This window comes from Neolamprologus brichardi, chromosome 7 (assembly GCF_056152115.1).
Source record: "Neolamprologus brichardi isolate AB-2024 chromosome 7, ASM5615211v1, whole genome shotgun sequence".
In the NCBI taxonomy this organism is placed as follows: Eukaryota; Metazoa; Chordata; class Actinopteri; order Cichliformes; family Cichlidae; genus Neolamprologus; species Neolamprologus brichardi.
Window position 1 is genome coordinate 14,012,964 of NC_142110.1, and position 19,901 is coordinate 14,032,864.

The 19,901-nt window shown below is 40.2% G+C and overlaps 1 protein-coding gene and 1 non-coding gene across 7 annotated transcripts in view; both read right to left on the reverse strand.

Annotated features, from left to right (window-relative positions):
- Window positions 1-3,719: 3,719 nt before the first annotated feature.
- Window positions 3,720-3,791, reverse strand: trnaq-cug (transfer RNA glutamine (anticodon CUG)). Its single transcript has one exon. It is a non-coding gene; the product is annotated as a tRNA-Gln (tRNA).
- Window positions 3,792-8,134: 4,343 nt separating this feature from the next.
- Window positions 8,135-19,901, reverse strand: part of megf11 (multiple EGF-like-domains 11) — a 78,721-nt gene continuing 66,954 nt past the window's right edge. For 2 of the 6 annotated variants that reach the window (XM_035907245.2, XM_087843143.1), the window contains 12 exons: window positions 19,264-19,410; window positions 17,826-17,960; window positions 15,732-15,860; window positions 14,592-14,720; window positions 13,821-13,949; window positions 13,555-13,683; window positions 13,215-13,448; window positions 12,911-13,080; window positions 12,747-12,810; window positions 11,236-11,280; window positions 10,320-10,532; window positions 8,135-10,071 (listed from right to left, as the gene is read on the reverse strand). In XM_035907245.2, coding sequence (XP_035763138.2) covers window positions 9,896-10,071; window positions 10,320-10,532; window positions 11,236-11,280; window positions 12,747-12,810; window positions 12,911-13,080; window positions 13,215-13,448; window positions 13,555-13,683; window positions 13,821-13,949; window positions 14,592-14,720; window positions 15,732-15,860; window positions 17,826-17,960; window positions 19,264-19,410 — 1,700 coding nt within the window. In that variant the 3' untranslated portion in view covers window positions 8,135-9,895. Of the gene's footprint in view, window positions 10,072-10,319; window positions 10,533-11,235; window positions 11,281-12,746; window positions 12,811-12,910; window positions 13,081-13,214; window positions 13,452-13,554; window positions 13,684-13,820; window positions 13,950-14,591; window positions 14,721-15,731; window positions 15,861-17,825; window positions 17,961-19,263; window positions 19,411-19,901 lie in introns of all 6 variants that reach the window. The other 4 variants (XM_006789271.2, XM_006789269.2, XM_006789270.2 and 1 more) reach the window with 3 other exon arrangements.

A 19,901-nucleotide genomic window follows, 5' to 3' on the forward strand; every position in this document is an offset into this window, starting at 1 on the left:
AAAGAGTATTATTATTGTCATAAGCTGTACTAGTCGTATTTTGTCGCGAATGATTTTGTTATAATTATCTTGAAAGGAGCTATATAAATAAAAACGTACTTTACTTTCTTCTTATTATTATTTTTGTTATTGAGCCTCTGTCTCTGATAGAAATATTACAGTATAACTTTACTTTTACAACTTATTTATATCACCGCAATAAGCTTAAAACTGTTTTTCTTTTCATTTGATACCTCTGTGAAACTTCTTGCATACAAACATGAATCATAAATCATAAATTCTGATGAGCTACACCTAGTTTTATTTAAATCTACTGAGTGACACAGTATTCCAGGATTTAATTGTATTCATCCACACCGCTCAGGCCCACAACCCCCCACCCGCCCACCGCCAAAGACAGACAAGACTCTTTTGATTTAATAAGCAAAGTACATTATTTTATTCTTAAAGGGAAAAGGGGCATAGAAACACTTATTCATTTTGGTAGTGCATTCAGTATAATCTGAGAATATTACATATATTAATTATATTAATAGAATTTTTGCAATAAATATAGGAATTATGATGATTGTGGTGATGATGATACTTTATTGCCAGACAACTCTGAACTTCACCACATTATCATCATCATCATCATCATCATCATTATTATTATTATTATTATTATTATTATTATTATTATTATACAATTTTATATTCACATGACATGATAATCAAAAGGTTGTTGTTGTTGTTGTTTTTTCCTCACTCAGCTGTTTAATGTTCAGTTATACCCAATGAAAGTGGGTTTATGCAGAGTAAAAAGTTACAGTACTTGACCATGAACAATAAGAACTATTGTCCTGCCCTCTGCTGCCCTTGTGTGGCGATTACTAAGACACACAGTTTGGTGGAAATTTCCAAATGACCACATATTAGTACTGGGAAACCCCATATAGTTCCAGTGGTGAGCAATACATGCACCAGTAGTTTTAAAAAGTTGCAGCTTCTCATGGAGCCCCTTGGGGAAATTAATAGTTAATTAATTAATTAATTAATATTTCTGATTTACTCCAATTTCAGATATGGTATTGTCTCTTTAATGCTGTATTATATCTCCAAGATAAGGATGGCAACACTGCAGTTTTATTGTTAAAAAAACCAGTTATGGGCTGAAGACAGCTACTAAATCAAAAATGTTCAACATGGTATTGCAGAGATGTGCAGACTAGATGAAAAACATGATATAAGATTTGTGGCGTGAATGTGTTTGACAAGCTGCATGCTCAAATTGGATAATGTATTCATTAGCAACAGACAGTAGGTGGCTTTTCATTTGTTTTTGTGAGACTGCAGGCACACACCCCGACTGCACCCGTGAAGAAACATAAAAACAACAAGATATCTGATATATTCTTAGGCAGTTAGCAGATATGCTGTTGTTGGTATTTCAAAGGTACTGTGCAGGTGTTAAAAGTGACCAGGTTTTCTATGTAAAGGCCTAGTTATTGATGTTAAGTCATTAAATTCAACAAATCAAAATGCTCTTCAGAGCTAAATGATCATCATCACACTACTGAAATGCCATTGCATTTGGTTTAGCATGAAAAAATATTTATATCAGAAAGGTCCAAACGGATATTTAAGTCAAACTGCCTGAGAATATTATATACCATTTTTCTGTCAGCTTGCACTAAATTCTCTGCTCTGTGCTTTTAACTTCATGGTTATGCTACAGTGTTAACTAAAAACTTACAAAAACAACTGTGGGCCTTGACTAGGCATTTATTTGTATTTTTAGCAGACGGTGCTTCCCACCCACAAACACCTGGAGCTGCCAAAGAGCTATGTAGTGATGCAGGTTCAGGTTTGACTAAACACAGTATTTATTACTGCACTGGTTACCAGCAGCGCTGTCACTTTAGAGAAGACTGAAAAAATTATTTTGTGACTTCACATAAATTGCTTGCAATCAAAGATCAGATGTGTTGTTACAAACACAGTTAAGTTCAAGTAAGATGAAGTGAGGTTCTTCCTGTCAAAGCACAACACAGCTGTCATACTGGGCTTTTTGCAGAAGCGTGAATGTGGAGTACTGACATCACCTGACATTTCTTGATCTCAGCAAATAGCTCAGTATGAGTTGAAGGGCTATAGCAGAAAAACAGAACATTAAGTATCTGTATGTGTCACCCACAATGAAATAACAAGCAAGCTCCAAACAATCACTGAGATCGCTGCTGCTGTCAAACAAGAAAACATTGCATCCATGGCAACAGCTGATGAGTTATTACAAAAACCAAAACCCAAAACAACAACATCAAAAAAAAATGAGGGAAGAAATTAAAACAACTCTTTTAAAAAACGTGTTATTGCAATATCTACACATTGGAAGGAAGGAAGGAAGGAAGGGTGATTTATCCAACCTAATGTATGAGCCTACCTTACAAACGACTAACAGACTGAGCAACAAATACATTTTACAGGATTATCATTTTGTGATTTGATTCAGGATAATAGCTAGGCTAAAAAAAAAAGGGGGGTTATTGTTGAGCTTTGAAATCAGCCATTAGTGTGAATTGGTCTGCCTTGTTAGCCTTGCATTAAATGGTAAATGGCCTGCATTTGTATAGTGCTTTTCTAGTCCTTAAGGACCCCAAAGCGCTTTACACTACATTCAGTCATTCACCCATTCACACACTGGTGATGGCAAGCTACATTGTAGCCACAGCTGCCCTGGGGCGCACTGACAGAGGCGAGGCTGCCGGACACAGGCGCCACCGGGCCCTCTGACCATCACCAGTAGGCAAACATGGGGTTAGTATCTTGCCCAAGGATATTTGGCATGCAGCCAGGATGCCAACCACCGACCTTCTGATTAGTGGCTGACCTGCTCTGCCACCTGAGCTACAGCCACCCATTAAAGGCAATAGACAGAGTTTTATTTAATATGAGATCAGAAAAATCCAGGTGACATTACCATATAATGATGTCTGGTCTTTGATCTCACGAGACTATTGTTGATGACATCCTCCAGAGGATTAAAAATTGTTTCGAAATTTAACATCATTACAAGGAGGAAATTAGACAAGAAAGTGTTGTTGAAAAATTCTATGTTACACCTCAAGCTTGGAAAGGGGTCATCATCAGCTGGTCATGCCAGCAGCACCAGTCTAATCAGCTCCTTGACTCACTGACACTTTTTCAGAAGTATACAGTTTTTTCGGACCATCAGGGAAAAAGTTTGTGTTCTTTAGTTGAAAAATCCCTTGACAAAATTGGGACGTGAGTCAGTGATTTGACTTGGTTTTTAAATTTTATTTTATTTTTTAATGATTTATGTTTTTCTACAAATATATGCACGTCAGACTCTTAAGAAAACTTGCAACGTGTGAGTGCATGTAAATGGTGAATGAGTCAAAATATTGCATACCTTCTGCAACTGAAATAAAAACAGAGGAGAAAGGATTTTTTTCGTACTGTGGAGATTGTTTGTAATTTCCCATTAGTAAGCTGAAACGATAGATATTAGATATTTGAATTTATTTATTTAAAAGGGACAGTGCAGTTAAACATAGTTCAAGTGCAAGACATGAGACTGATGTACCGCACATAGGTTTATAGCTAATGCTATATATTATAATCTATTTTATAAGTATTGATAGACCTAAATAGAATCCTGTGTGGTAAACTATAGACATTTTATAATAAAAACGAGAATTAAAGAAAAATAACATTTCAGGTCCCACCGAGATTTGAACTCGGATCGCTGGATTCAGAGTCCAGAGTGCTAACCATTACACCATGGAACCACGTGTTAAAGACTTACTGAAATTATAGGGTGAGTCGTGACTCGTCTTGTTTCGGTAAGCTGTATATTTATTGCGGATGTATTGTTTTCCTTGTAGACCGGAATAAAAAGAGAAAAATTAGGTACTTACTTGTGACTGGCAGAATTGCTTCAATGCCGCTCTCACCAGTACTCGGCTGCCTCCTGGTGGTCAACATGTGTAATTGCAAGAACCGCAGGTATTGATTTTCATTCCGTTTTCTGCTCGTCTTTGAGGCACATATGAGTATGCAAACCTCAAGGCGATTCCAATGTCTCCAGTCCACACTAGTAATAATGACCTAACCATGACTAAATTAAGTCTACAGCCACAATTTAGTGATCTTTCATTCCAAATCCTTTCCAGGAGGTGCACTTATGCAATTGTAATACTATGTTAAACTGCTCGATGAAACATCTTGCATTAGATCTTTTTGAAATACAATTAATTTAGATCTGAATATACAAATTTAACAATGATCTTTCTGCAAAGAGTACCTGATAACACTTAAATTAAAAAGTGCAACTGCACATCTGTGATTTCACCACAGTTAGCAGGCCTACCACAAAATCAGTTTACGACTGAGATTGTTCAACTCTAGGGTAAATCTCCTTAGTTCAGCCAATACTTGTGAAAAAAAGCATTATAGACCGAGGTGCAACATTACATAGCAGGACTCACTAGCCTTGAGCACTCGCAGGGTTGTAGTAATGTAGTTGCTCTGTCTCCATAAAAATAGTCATTTCTTTAAACCTTGAGCTTTGAACTCATATGGAAACATCTGTTCTCATAGAAATCTCCATTAACAGGTCTCACCAGTTGATTTAGACAAATGTTATGTCATTTCCTTTCCCACCTTTACTTTGTTAACAGGCTTATTTAGTTATTGAGCAGTGTTATAAGTGTCAAGGTTGGTTTTCATCTGAATTATATACAGACACAGAGGGAGTGAAAATGATCAGCCTCACTGGGATGAATAGTGATTGTGCATTAAGTAAAGATCCAGCTCTGGTCTGATGGATAATCACAGTTCCTGTAGCAGGACGTGACCACAATAAAGATCGGCAGCTGAGCTCTGCTATGGATTTAGCCACAGCAGAGTGCAGTCAAATGGTGCATACTTAAATGAAAGCGCTATCACACCACAATTGATCCAGCTATCAGAAGTTCACCAGGAAAAATAGAAACTTTATCAGAAGTTGTTGTGTGTCGCTCTTTTCAAATGCTTCATGCAGACATAAATCTATTCCCTGGCTCTCAACAGCTGATGTCAGACTCAAGTGAAAGTGACAGGTTATTCTGCAGCAGCGTGGTCAGCATCCAGGTGCAGCTTTTCAGAACATGTAGATGTTTTCTTCCCTCCCCACTCTATGACAGCTTCTGTGAAAAACAGCTTTTGCGAGAGATAGAGCTGACAGGCAACTGCACCAGAAAGGTGTACGCCTTAGGACTGCATTAGAACGTGAAAAAAGCCCTGAAGTTCTTCTTCAGCTCAAGATTTATCAACGTTGTAAGATGCAGACCGAAGACATGCACACATATGAATCATACCAATGACACCGCTCACATTTAACCAGTTGCAATGAGTTTGTGTCGTGTGTAGTTTTTGGTAGCGTTTGCATGTCATCTTGCCTGTAAACACGATAGCTGGAAAAGCTTTGCATGAATTTTGATAAAACGTGGTAGGGTTGTAGAGTGGGGCCATGTTAACAATCCATTAAAATTTGGCTTACATCCACCAAGGTCTTCAAGGTCGAATGAATGATTTATCCATCGGAAATTGATAAAAAAAAAAAAAAAAAAAGCTTTAGAATGTAGAAAAAAATGATCCTTATAAGTGTGATGTGTCAACATATAGAAACTACTGTAAAAATATTTTAATATGTCACATATGACCTCTGACCTCACGGTTGTTAGATTAAACTGAAGGTCAAAGTGATAATAATCCTATACAGTGTTATTTAAACCCATGCTTCGTACTGCTTTTGCTTGCATTGACGACATGTAGGTATACAGGGAATTACATATGGGGAATAAAAATATCATGTTACTCTAGTCAAATAACCTCAAAGTTTCATCGAATACCTTATCATTAAATCTGTGCCACCTTTGTTTGTACTGGTAACATTTAGGAAATGATTCTGGTATACGTGGATTTTAAATATCGCATTACAGTTTGCATCCAAATATCATGTCACATTTGACCTCTGACCTCACTTTCACATTTCACATCTGCCTTTCTTACATCTTTAAAGAAAGTAGTGTCAAGAGAAGGAACGAGCTGGTGATTCTTAAATCAATACCTTGTTTGATTTATTGATCATTACCTACGCCTACATTATCTGTCTAGCTGCCCTTCTCTGATTTTTACTGCACAACAAATTTCTTAAAGTATAGTTTGAAAAGAACAAAGAAAAGAAAAATGAATATATACAGAATACAATACTATTCCCCTAAAAGTAAATACTACCCAGAGAATGAGCTGCCATGCCAGAGGTTTGTGCTCTTGGAGTGCTTCTTGTTAACAAAGTGAAAATGTCCAAAAAGTTCTCTGCAAGTTTTAACTGCCCACTGAAAGATCAGCAGTAATAAAGGAGAAGAAATATATTCAACCGTGAAGATTATTTCAATACTTTGTATAAAATGTAGTTTAAAGGGAAACAAATGACTTCCCGTGAGACAGCTGACACTGTTAAATTAGGATTAATGGAGAACAGATGCAAATGTGCCACTAATATAGTTGCATATTTGATGGCGCGCTTTACACTGAGATGTAATATTCATATAGGTGGCAGAACAAGACTCTGGAAATTAGAAACATTTTCTTTTTGTCTGTCACAGTGACTCAGCTGAAAGAGAGCACACGCTCCCCAGCAGCAATAATGATACCTGCATCTGAACACACAGAACTTTTAAGCATTCAGTATCTGTCCAGCTTTTAGTCAAATGAAGGTTTGTTGCCGTCTGTAACTCTCTACATGGTCTGACCTCTGAGAAATCACAAAGTATTTCAGTTTGGAGAGGCTATTCAGCAAGCCAAAAAGAAGAAGAAAAAAAAATCGACATCTCTCAAGTGCTTACCGTGCTACAGTGTGACCTCTTCCTTTTATGCTTCTTTTCTTCCACTCTAGCTCTCTTTAAAGTCCCCGGCTGTATTTGGTCCATTAGTTCCTTGACTTAGTGACTGCATTTCCTTTCCGTGGGGCATCACTCAGGACTTGTTGGCTGTCAATTGAGTGGAGCTCAAAAAACCCGCTCCTTAATTCTTTGGTAATGGTGACCCGACACCCTGCAATTTCTCCACGTTCCGGTAATTATGACAGTTATGACTCTTTTTTTTTTAGTAAAGCAAGCACTATGGCCTTTTACACTTGAGAGTCACAGAGTTATTTCTATAACTTCATATAGACAGATACGGTAGTCATATTAAATGTATTTAGTGATCCAATAGCATAAATTATTTAAAAACCCCGTGCACTGAGACAAACTTAACAGCTCCAAAAATGTGTATCTTTACTTAACTCCAACAGGTCATCATCTCAGCCTATTGTGTTCATGAAGTAGACTTCTGAGCACCAATTACAACCATCAGCGATCCTGGGCGCAGTCAGAGATGAAAAACAGGCTCCACACTTTCACCCAGAGTAGCAGTAAAAAAACCTGCTTTTCTGTTTTTCACTCGTCTGCACAGTCGATCAGGAAATTACTCAAAAGAAAATGTTTAATTCCTGTGATTTCATTTATATAGCTGTCAAGTAAATCTGATGAAAGTACAATAAATGCGGTAGAATAAAGGATAAAACATTTTCCTCTGTGGTGTAGCGGATAAATTTACATGCTGTGCAGAGCTGAAGCGTACGTATGGTGTAAATCAGCTTGCTTTGCCTGGAGGTCGCTCCTTTAGAATGACAGGAGGCCAGGGGCCAGTTTAAATGATAAAAAAGTAGAATTTATGAGATTAAATGAATAAAACTGACAAGTTGATAGCGCGGTCAGTAGGGGCATCTGAAGTTTTGTTAAGTTTAAAAGCCTTCATGCAACACCCCACAATGGTGGAGACCTCTCAATCAATTATATACAGTGAATTTTAAAATAGTCGACGGGTCAGCCGGTGCCCTGCGGTGGCGAGTAAGCCTATTGCTGGTCTAAATCATGTAGTTGTCCCCTTTCTGCTTCAGTCTGCGCACAGCATATAACATCGGAGGATTTAACAGTGTTTCTATTCATGAATTTCACCCAAAGCCTCATCATTAAGCCACCTGATAAGATTTGTTGTTCACCAGACCAGAACCCTTCATTAAGGGTATTAACCTGACTGAAACGGGTTTCTGATGGCAGAATAGGCATTTAATTTGAAACTTGTACCAAAACAACAACCTGCTTTGATATGACAGCAGCTAGAAAAACCTTTCTCGGAGGTCAAATAGTCACATGGTTTATGATCCACTGGTCACCACACTGGTCAAAGATGGGATAATGTTCAGCACTAATGAAACGCTGTCTGTGCATCGATTGTCAACATGTTATTGCTTCTACATAGGGTGAAATGGAATTCACATAGTGAATGAGCAAATTCATCTCGATAAATAAATAAATAAATAAATATGCTCTTTTAGCCTGATACAAACATAAATAAATTTAGAAATGGATTTGTTTCCCTTTCTTTTTGTCTTTTTTTTTTTTTAAACATATAATTTTCTTTGTAAATACTGCACAGGATATTTGTGGGTCTTAAACTGCTCATGTGAAAGCCTTTTTTTTCTCCTTTTTCAATTTACAATTTGACAGAGAGAGTGAGAACATTTTAAGTGACTTCGAAAACAGTTCACAAAATGACACCGATAATTTCACACGAAGATAAATTGTGTTATCTACATCAGCGGGTATCCATGCTTATCTTTTTTTTATGCTAGAATAACACAGATTTTTTTTTGTTTTTTAAAAAGGAACACCATCACTAATATAAAACAATCCAAAAAAAAGCAATTAGATTTATAAATACAAAAAAAGTCTAAGCAAACTCTTCTTATGACCCACTATTTTTAAAAAAAGATGTAAACCAAAACATTTGCAAGAAAAAAAAGAAAAGAAGAAGAAGCTTTCACGTACAAAACAACACAAGATCAGATCACTTCATTAGTGTGGGGAGAAAAATCCAAACTTTAGACTTACTGTTACTTTCAGCAATGCAATAAATGCATGAACACTGATGACCTGAATACATTTCAAGATACACTGGGCCTCATTAACACTAAAACTAAGAGAAGCTCTTTAGTAAGACACAGAGATCACATGAGTATTAACTGTGATTGTTACTGGATAACAGTGAATAAAAAAAACCCCAAATACAATATTTTACTATTTATCCATGCTTCCTCAGACTTGGCTCACTCACAGCAAAGTTTCCTTAAATTAACATTTAGTGGAGGTTTCGCTACCTTTGCCTGCGCTTTTCTTCACTTCGGAGTAGATGATCGTAAGCACTTTGTGGCAGCTGTGCTGTGATATGCAGCTGCTTCACAGAGAAAATTCATAAACACTATACATAGCAGATCTTTGCCTGCTTAGATATGGTGAAGGCTGTTAAACCTTCCTTCATGTGGTGAAAATCACTTAGGTTTTGCGGGGACTTTATAAACGCTTGGCTGCCCTTGAATGCAAACTTATATGATGGGTTAAAAATCAGAGTGAAGAGAGCTCTCTCCAGGTAAATAAACTGTCCACCCACTCCATGTATACTGTCTTACAGGGTGCTTGGAAAGATATTGTTCCACTTCAGCAGGTCCATAAAGAGGCCAGCCAGCAGTTTGTGTGATCAATTATATAAGAAAATACAATGAGTGAATGATCGCTGGTGTGTGGGACACTCTATCTCCCCCCTTTCCTCTCTCTGGGCGATAGAATGGGCGCCAGTGAGGGAGCTTAAGAGAGCAGGGTCCAGAAGAGCTGTGGCTGTCCTTCCATCTCAGCATGTCAGTATCTAATCGAACACACACAGAGACAAAGGGAGGGCTGTTGGTTGAAAGGTGGCTGGATGTTTCCCAGATGCCGGCACGCAGTCAGAGGCCCGGAGGAGAGTGCGCCTTCTAGAGCAGAGAGCTGGGGCTTTCTGGAGGCGGTGGGGGTGTGTGCGTGGGGCTGTGACGCATGGGTAGTATGTCATAGTGGCTGGGGATGTGGCTGCTGCGGGGAAGGTCGTAGGGGCTCTGGGAGAATCCGGTGGCCATTCCATTGGGCCCCTGCAGGACGCTCACTGTCGGCTCTGTCACAGTTTGGGGAAGGAGGAAGGAAAAAAAAGTGGGAGAGATACATAAGAAGGTAAAGTGTCAGGTATAGGCTGAGGAAAAAAAAGAGACCAGAGAGATACATGCAACAGAGAGACCACATATATTTTCTTTTATCAAGGCGTACAAATTCTGTACAGGAGAACAGTATGGGACATGACCAGAGAGGCCATAAGCTGCAGGACCCTGCTGAGCTCCACACACAACACTCCAACAACGCACTCACCAACATCATAGACATTCCTGCTTGCACTGCCCAGGAGGGTGGCAGTGCCTCCAAAGGGCACTTCACGGTGGGAGGGGGATTTCATCTCCACATAGCTGCTCTCTGTGTGCTTGCAAGCCAGCCCTGGTGGGTCTCTAATGGTAGCATAAGGATTCTCACTATTGAGGGAGCAGGAGCTGTTGCTGCACATGGAGCTCTTGATGTAATCTGCAGCTGCCGCAAGACAAGGACATATTTAGTATCAACAGAGATGAAGTGCCTGCCACTGACTTTTAACAATGGCGTACATACTGAACTCTGATATTAAAGGACTAAAATTTAAGCTGGTATCAGAGCGTGACCAGAAGAATGGAAGCGAAACTCGTTGCCATTCTCAAGAAGCTGAACTTCTTTTGTCTCGGACAGGTGACTAATGGTGGTACGTAGTAATCAGAGTACAAAGGGGAGAGAGTGGAGGACTCGGCTCATCCATAACAGTCTCATCATACTGATAAGAGGGCTCATTAGAGACCGCAGCAAAGCTGCTTCAGACCACTCTCCACACCCTTGGGTTTCTCACATTCACCACCGATTGAACAGTGTGGAAGACAAAATGACGTATCAGGCACGGAGCCATAGAGAGCAATTACTGTTGGAATAAAACCTCAGCCCACCATGATCTTGTCCAAAGTGCAGTGAGTTTTCACATAAATTACAGAGACTATACGGATGTGGGATTTTGGGTCAGAGAAATAGCTGTCTCAGAGGGGAACACGACCCAAATGGGAAAATGGATATATGGGCTGTTAAGCATAAAAGGATTTTGTAATTTAGCTGCTAGTGAAGCTGAACAGGATTCCATATGCAGAATAGGTCTTCACAGACACGCATGCAGCACACAGCACACAGCAAACTGTCCCTGCTATTCATTTCTTACCTTTCCTGGAGCCTCTTTGTGTCTGTGCCTCACCCTGTTGAACATCTGCAAACATGTCAAAACAACAAAGTCAGACATCACATTAAATTCCCAGAACGTGTGAAGGTTGACAGGCGACGTCTCATTATAGTGAAATATTATTATTTTTTTATTTTTTGAAAGGATAGGAAGAAAATGATGGTGATAAGTTACTGCCAACAACAAAATACCACAAAAAAGAAAACAAAAAAAACAAGTACTGTGACTACAATAGTTCATAGCTCAGTAAATAAAAACCACTTTTTGACTTCCCATTATAATTGATGTGCTTTGTACGTATAAACTAAATGGGGGCTCCGACTTTTAAAGTCAAGCATGACAAAGAATTAATTATAGATATTAGGTTTTTGAATGGACATCCAGCCTATTGTGATTCCCTGAGCGCTGAACACTGTCATTTTTGTCAAAGCTGCTGGCATCTCAAAGATATGCACAAGGTGTCCTCTGGTGTCTGTGCATGACCCATTTGGTTATAACGAGACTAAGACTGCTTTCTCGCTCCAAACTTGTCACATACAGTATTGAATCTAGTAAAGGACTGAGCACTCTTTTCTAAAGTTAAGCAAGCCTAAGCCTAACCAGGGAGTGGATGCAAAGTTGAATTCAGTGATAGAAAATAAAGCAAAACAAAGTCCAAAAGACAAACGCTCCCAAAGGGGATATGGACTGCAATCACTTCCTACTGAGGATTTTATCAGTCTTTAAAAAAGGGCCCAGTTATCTCTTGGCATCTTATATTGCAGCACTTCACGGCAAAAAACAAAAAGGACACCTTGTGCGTATCTCTAGGACACCAGTGGCATCTGACAGAACAGCAGCAGTTGACGCCTCAGGGTCAGAATGCATTGCAACAGTGTTCAGCGCGCCTAAAGTCAGGACATAAGCAGTAAAGAAAATAATAATATTAATAATACAGTATGACAACTCACACTGTCATTCATTATCTGTGCACCATACCTTATTCTCCACTTACAAATGGTTACCTGACAATTACCATTAATACAAAAAAAAAAAAAAAAATGACTTTGATGACTTTGATGTGCAAATTAAAGGGTAGTCACATCAAACTACCCTTTAATTTGTTATAAACCATTTATGAAATGCTAATATGCTCCTTTTAAATGCCACACTTAATTTTCTATCGTTCACAGCCTATGCGAGTGTAGTGTTTGACCCAATGTAAGCCTTCATAGAAAAATGTGCCACCAGGGGAAGTGAAAGAGGACTAATGAGCTCATAGTGACCCCTATTCATCTTCGCACCACTGCTTTCGCTGCATATCTTATCAAAATCAGAGCAAAGGTTATGTCTAACAAGAGACCCCTGGTTCATCTTCATTCACAGCAGGTTAGCGCCAATAAAGGGTGTGCGAGAACGACACGTGTGTCTTTTGCCCTTGAATTGCTGGTTCTGTAAGGTCCAAATTCCAGATCTACGAACTGCGATGCAATAAGGGAGAGAAGAAAACTGACCCAGGTCATTGAGGTTGCAGTAGGCCCTCCATTCAGACCCATTTCTGCTCTTCAGCGTGTTTGACTGTGAAAAGAAAAAGACAATGTAGTGTTGATTTTGTACTGCAGCGTGTAATTTAGAAATTGCAGTACATTTTGTGTGAAGACATGGAGGGAGTTCATACTTTGAGGGTCAGAGTGCCATCCAAGTTGCTGGAAATGGTTGAGACCACGTTACACTGAGCCACGGTGTGGTAGCTAGGGTTGGAGAAGCACTGGCCACTGCTACTGCTGTTGTTCTGGCTCTGACTGATCTCAGGAGCACTGGTTCTCATCGCGACAGTACTGCCACACTCTGAGGATTTACACACAGAAAGGTTCAAAAGCAAAATGATACCTTTTTACATTTTTTCACATTTTAGTGACATTGCATGGGGTGTAAGCAGTTTTAATACATATATTGTAAGTGATGGAAAAATGCACTCTTACCAGACAGAGAGTAGTCAGTGTTGGTAATGTGCATGGCCTGTGAGTACGATACACTTGGCTGGATCTCATGGCCCTTGTCCCTCTGCCTCTGTCTGTACCACACAAACAGACTAAGCATGGCCATGATGATGAGGAGGAGAAAGATGATGCCCATGACAGCCCCTGCCGACTGGCGCTCGGAGCCTCGTGCTGGACTGATCTTTGTGTATGGGTTCAGCTCTTCCATCATCAGAGCTGCTACAGAGAAAGCAGAAAAAGTGGGTCGTTTAAACAATGCGTACACATCTGTGTTTGAGCGATAATACCCCGTAAAGCCTCGGCCATCTCAATCACCTCTCACCTTGATCGCAGCGGATGCCTTTATAGCCAGGGCTACAGTAGCATGTTCCAGTCACATAGTCACAGGTAGCATTGTTCAGGCACTCGCATAGCTGCTGGCAACCATATCCAAATGTACCAGCGGGACACTCTGCATGACAGAGAGGCACATTATTACACCCATCAAAATTAAAGCACTTACAGAGTGGGAGCCAAACTGTTTATAGAACACACACTCATCTACTGGGCAATTTTGCTCAGAGCTAAAATGTGTTGTGCCTACTCAACTCTGCTCACAGCTCGTCCCAATGAAGCCGGTTCGGCAAGCACACTGGCCAGATATGTGGTCGCAGTCTGCACCGTTTTGGCAGCGGCAGACTTCGGAGCAGTCCCTGCCGTAGAACCCTGAAGGACAGCCTGGGACAGAGATGTATAAAATGTTGGGGTGGGAGGAGTGGTGAAAACAAAGAGAAGGGAAGACAGACAACATAGAGAGTCAAGGTCAAATCGCAAAGGAACGAGGAAATCAATATCACTCAATGTCTCTGCTGCATACTCAATAAGAGACAATGTGAATGACTTGAAATGAAACATTTCCTGCTTCTGCAGAAAATGTTGTTATGCTGTCAACATAACCTAGAGGTGGAAATAAAGAAGAAGACAACTGCAAATAGTAAGAATCTATATGAGAGAAGAGAGGGGAAAACAAATGTAATTTTCATGCACAATAGCAGGAGCTCCACACTGCAAACAATACTGAATAAACCCCTCGAGGTGATGGATAATGGAAATTCAAATTAGTGGACTGATATTGATGATCTGCTCTATCCCTGGGTAAATGACTGGGATGTATTACAAACATTAATGAAATGACCATTAGTTCAGTTCTGCTATTGCTCTCTCTCGCTTTAAAAAAAATAAATAAAAAAATAGATAAAAACATCCAGTTTCCTTGTAATCAGAAAAAAGGTATTGTTTCTCACTTGTCATCTGCTGCAGTTCTATTAGACTGCCAGTAGATGACACTGTGTGTCTACTAACTGGATGGGAGAAACTCACGCTGTGTGCAGTAGAGACCGGTCCAGCCGGGGCTGCACCTGCACTCTCCATCATAGGCACTGCACTGGGCTCCATTGTGACAGTTACACGAGTTGAGACAATCAGGGCCCCAGTGCCCAGAGGGACAGGCTGCAGACGCCAGAGACACAGTCAAACTCATGGTCACGCACTCTCCCTTACATACACTACGTCCTAGACATGCATACATGAATCACATAACACAGCGGTCCCCAACCCCCGGGCCTCGGACCGGTACCGGTCCGTGAGTCGTTTGGTACCGGGCCGCGAGAGTTGAGGCTCAGGTGTGAAATGTATGGTTTTCAGGGTTTTTATCGGTTTTCAGCGTTATTTTGTTATCGTTTTTATCGTTTACTCGGTTTTCCTTGGTCTTTTCACGTGTGTTATGAATAAATTTTCTTTTTTTCGGTACCGGTACTAGTTTTATTTTGTTGTATTTATCCGCAACACCTTAAAGGCCGGTCCGTGAAAATATTGTCGGGCATAAACCGGTCCGTGGCGCAAAAAAGGTTGGAGACCGCTGACATAACACATATGTTTGAGGAAAAGGCCAGACATTCTCCACGCTTTCATACAATATGTTAAAATGATACATTTGGAAGAAAATCCAGTTTTGTCATTACCCTCCACAAGCCCACAAGTTGTAGTGTTGGAAATTGCTGTCAGGTGAATATGTATGGAGTATCACCCGTGTGATTGTTAGTTGTTGTTTTTTTTTAGTTTAATAGTTAATGCAATTAAAAACACACACACACACACACACACACACACACACACACACACACACACACACACACACACACACACACACACACACACACACACACACACACACATCAATTTCCCATGCCATGGCAGCTCAAAGTTCTGCTAATGATCTTTGGCCTACAGTTCTGTAAATCAAAGAGCATAATGTATTACAACAATCATTTAAGCAAGCTGTGTGTTTTACATCAGCTGGTGCTGAGGGTAGTTCTCTCTGTGTGCCGGGTCATGAAGATGATTAATGTGTATCAAGGTAAGGGTGAGAGAGAAATTAGGAGTGGAGACAGACAATGAGAGTGGGGAAAGTGGGAAAATGAGCAAATTACAGAGTGGATGAAGGAAGGAAGGAAGCCATACCCTGAGAGCAGTCCTCTCCTATCCAGCCAGGGAAACACTGGCAGGAGCCATCAATGGGGTTGCAGGTGCCGTTGTTGGTGCAGAGGCAGATCTCGGCACAAGCTCTCCCGTACCTGCCACTTGGACAGACTGCAGAACAGAAAGAAACAACACACCACTTTACGAATAAACAAAAAAAAAAAAAAAAAACTGCTCTGCCTCTTTTAAGATTAGAAAAACCCATTAACATTATGACACTAAACTTAGGCACATTACTGTGAACACATTTATGCAAACACACTGATTTTTTGAAAGGTTGTATAAACATGTTCCTCTAATGGATGATATCCTTTTATTTGAGTGGACACGAAATGATCTGCTTAAACAAAAGGAGGAGTCAGTCACTGCCTCCTGTGGCACAACTGCCCCATTTCCACTGCTTAGAGTGGAATGAGTGATGTGCCAAAGAATTAAAATAGACCATGTACACAGACCACTGTATACATTTTTTATGAAATTAATATTTCAATGCAACCAGGCACTCTTCAATAAGAAATATTATTTCCAGTGAAACCTCGTTTGTGTTTCCTTGTTGGACCATGGGACAAATTAAACCAAGGTGTATCTAAGTATCAGGATCAGGGAGCTGCAGTGCCAGCAGATGCAATAAACGTCTCACATAAAAGAATAGCCACCGTTAGGAATATCTGATAAGGTGGCAGGCTGTGAAAGAGATGGGTCTGACTCATTATCATGGGGGGTGATTTTAATGATTATATTTCAACTGGTTTTTCCCTCTTCTTGAGAGCTCTTTCAACCTCTTTCAAGCAGGTTGTCATTAAGCCATGAGGTTGGCTCCCCCATACTGTTGCTTCTGGGGATTCAAGCCTCAGCTCACTGGGAGAGCTTCATTAGGCTGGGACTTTGTGTGCTGGACAGAGGACAAGTGAGGACACAATGGGGCTCAACAAGAGGATAATGTGCATGATGATAGCCACCTCCGTCCCTCGTCGCCTCACGCCCGCTCACCAGTAATTATGGTTTAGACAAATTAGGACTCGTTCTCGCTTTTACTTTTCCCTCTTCCTTCAGCTAAGCTATTAAACTTTTATTTGTAAGACATTGCTTAAAGCCATGAAAGAGAATTCAAAAATTCCTCATCGCCTATCTGTAATTTATTAAAAAAAAAAAAAGAGGTAAATTATTAGAGGAAAAAAATCTACAGCGCATTTGTGTGAAGGTATCTCTTCTCAGAACGGCGGAGAACATTTTAATGTGGAACCACTGACACGACAAATACAATACCTTGTCACACAAATGAACTGAAATCAGCACGCTGTTCAATGGATGGACAGTGTGGAGACAAAAACTACCGTGACACACACATAGTATACATTTATTCTCTTTCTCAGTTTCCTACTAAATGTTCTTTTTGACCAGACATATAGCTAAACGTCTTGCAAAAAACAAAACCCTCTTTATAAATCATTTATCAAGATGTCATCACGCTACAAGAAGTAGTTGCTGAGAAATGTCGCTTATAAGGAATAAAAAGTGCCAAACCAAGTTGTTTTCATATAACATCCTCAGTAACGCCATAAAAGAAAAGTTGCCTTGAAAACAAGTTTAACAATAGAAACAGGTGTGTTTGTGCATTTTTGTCTGTATATTAATGAAAGCAATTTACATACAGCTCCCTTTACAGAATTAGGCAAGGGGACAGCAAAATTTACTTAAAATATTCTTTGTCTAAAAATGTGGCTCTTAGCAATTTTCCGTCCTCTGTTGAAGGTTGGTTTTTTTTTGTTTACTTTTGTTTTTAGCTTGTGTTGCATCGATAATAGTCATATTTTAAAGTTTCAAGGCTAAGATGCTAGTGCGAGAGGCAGCAGGTCATCTTATTAGGACCAGTGTGCAAAGAGAGGACTTAAACAAAATGTACAGGAACAACATGATCAGTATTATTCCCTTATAGATTTTTGTATTTTATATAAAGGTATTTTCAAAAACAACCAACAAAAAAAGAAAAAAAACCACTCAAACTTCACAGTGAATGAATTTCACTGTACCTGAAAGAGCAGGATAAAGGTCAAAAGGACATAGAAGGCTACTTGCCTTGGTTGCACAGCGAGCCGGTAAAGCCAGACAGGCACTCACAGTGGCCCGTGACATGATGGCATGGCCCGGTGCTGTGCACACACTGTGGACACGACTGGCTGCAGCGGTGCCCGTAGAAACCCGGAGAGCAGACTGCAGGCAGCAGAGTGTGGCAGGAGAGGACAGAGAATCAGTCACCAGTGTTGGATGAAACAAGAGGTATATAGTAATGAAACAAAGCATGACAAGAGTGATCAAGGGAGTGCAGAAAAATCAAGGCTGCGAGAAGTAAAGCGGAAAAGACAAGGAGCGACAGCAAAGGCAGCGGAAAAGTATAAAAGTCAGTCTCCATTGTAATCACTGCCATTTTATCTGCAGCCAGAGACAGAATAGTTAACGAGTTAAGAGCATAGTGAGTCTGTTTTACGTCAAGTCATGAGAGCAGCCTGATGATCTATATATGTCAGGAGACACACAACTGTGTTAATAATGCAAATTTTATGTGAACCGAGAGATATATAAACGGCGGTGCAAAAGTTATTATATAACACTTTATGCAAAGATTGTGCAACCATTATAAAAAGCTGCAATTTATATTAAAAACATATTTTCATTCCAGCGCTACACATCCTAAGAGCGCCTTAGGAATACTTACACTATTTTCACAGCCAGTGATTTGGAGAAAACTGTCAGGGGACAGCTGGGTATTTCCAAAATAGAAACCTTTTAGAAACTGACAAAACAACCTCCGTTGTAGCTTGACAAACTTGCAATGTTAAGTTTACCCAGTGGATTTTATTTTAAGCACCAGGTGTGGTGCATTTTTATCATCCTCTGGAGAAGCATGCAATTCTTCAGTTAACAATATTTCAGTGAGGGAAAAAAAAGTGCAAAACTGCAGTTACGAGGTTTCTAGGTGACGAGAAAATTATCTGTGTAAATATTGAGTTTGGAGGAGTAACCATTTCCCCTCTCTGTCTCTCACACACACGGTGTGTTTAAGTCTCTCCACTCAAATTGATGTTTACAGGTTTGAGACAGTGAATTCACTCCCAATCAGTGAGTTCATCACTTGAGAGCACCTTCAGACAGACCCCGTTCGGAAACCAGAGCTGGCACTCCCAGTGAGCATACCCTCTGATGAGCCTCAGGCGAGGACTGTGAGTCTCCCGCTGTGAGGTGGTTGTTGAGGACTGTGCCAGAAGGGGGTGAGAAGTGTGTCAGTGTGTGTGTATGTGTATGCGTCTGGGGGAATGCCATTGGGGCAAAGACACTGTGATTACATGATAGCTGTGATGAAGGGTTTACACTCAAGCAGTTATGTCCAACAACAATTCTTCAAAGATCAAACAAGGTCAGTGCTGTGATGGAGTTTGCAAGTATGATGGTCTCAGTGTAACAGATTTATTTCCTAAGGGTTTAGATAAAAATAAGTTGCTTCGAGAAAGAGGCTCACTTCTTTTGCAGGACGTCCCTCTGTATCCAGGTGCACACACACATGTGCCGTCCTCAGGAGAGCACGATCCTCCGTTCTGACAGGAGCAGCTGACTGAACAGTTGGGTCCCCAGAAGCCTTGTGGGCACACATTATCACAGTGGATTCCTGCAGGCATGTTACCAAATCTTCAGTGAATGCATATTAAGAAGGCAAAAGACTGGTAAGCTGATAAATTCTAAACAGCGTGCCATCTGTAAAAACACATCATTAAGAGGCAGCATTAACAAAGCTTGATCATTGCACATCTTTTCAGGGTTATTAAACTAACATGAATCATTGACATATTTTAGTTTTGAATAAAGAAGCTGCAGTTTGGAGGGTGTTTTTTTTTTCCAGCCCATCTTTCACACTCTGCTTCTCCTCTCCAAATGTATTTTATTTTTGATCTGACTGGAGCTCCTTGCCAGTGCACTGTGTTGATTAACAGGGTTGGGTCTCAAGAGAGACCAAGCTTGTCTCCCATTCTCTTTCAGCAGAGCAAGGGTAGTGCATGGAGCTGAAGGGAAATACTCAGACCACAGTCTGCAAGTGTCACAGTGTCTTTTTTTCCCCCTTTGGCTTCAACCAAATGCAAAACACTGGATCCATACAGGGCT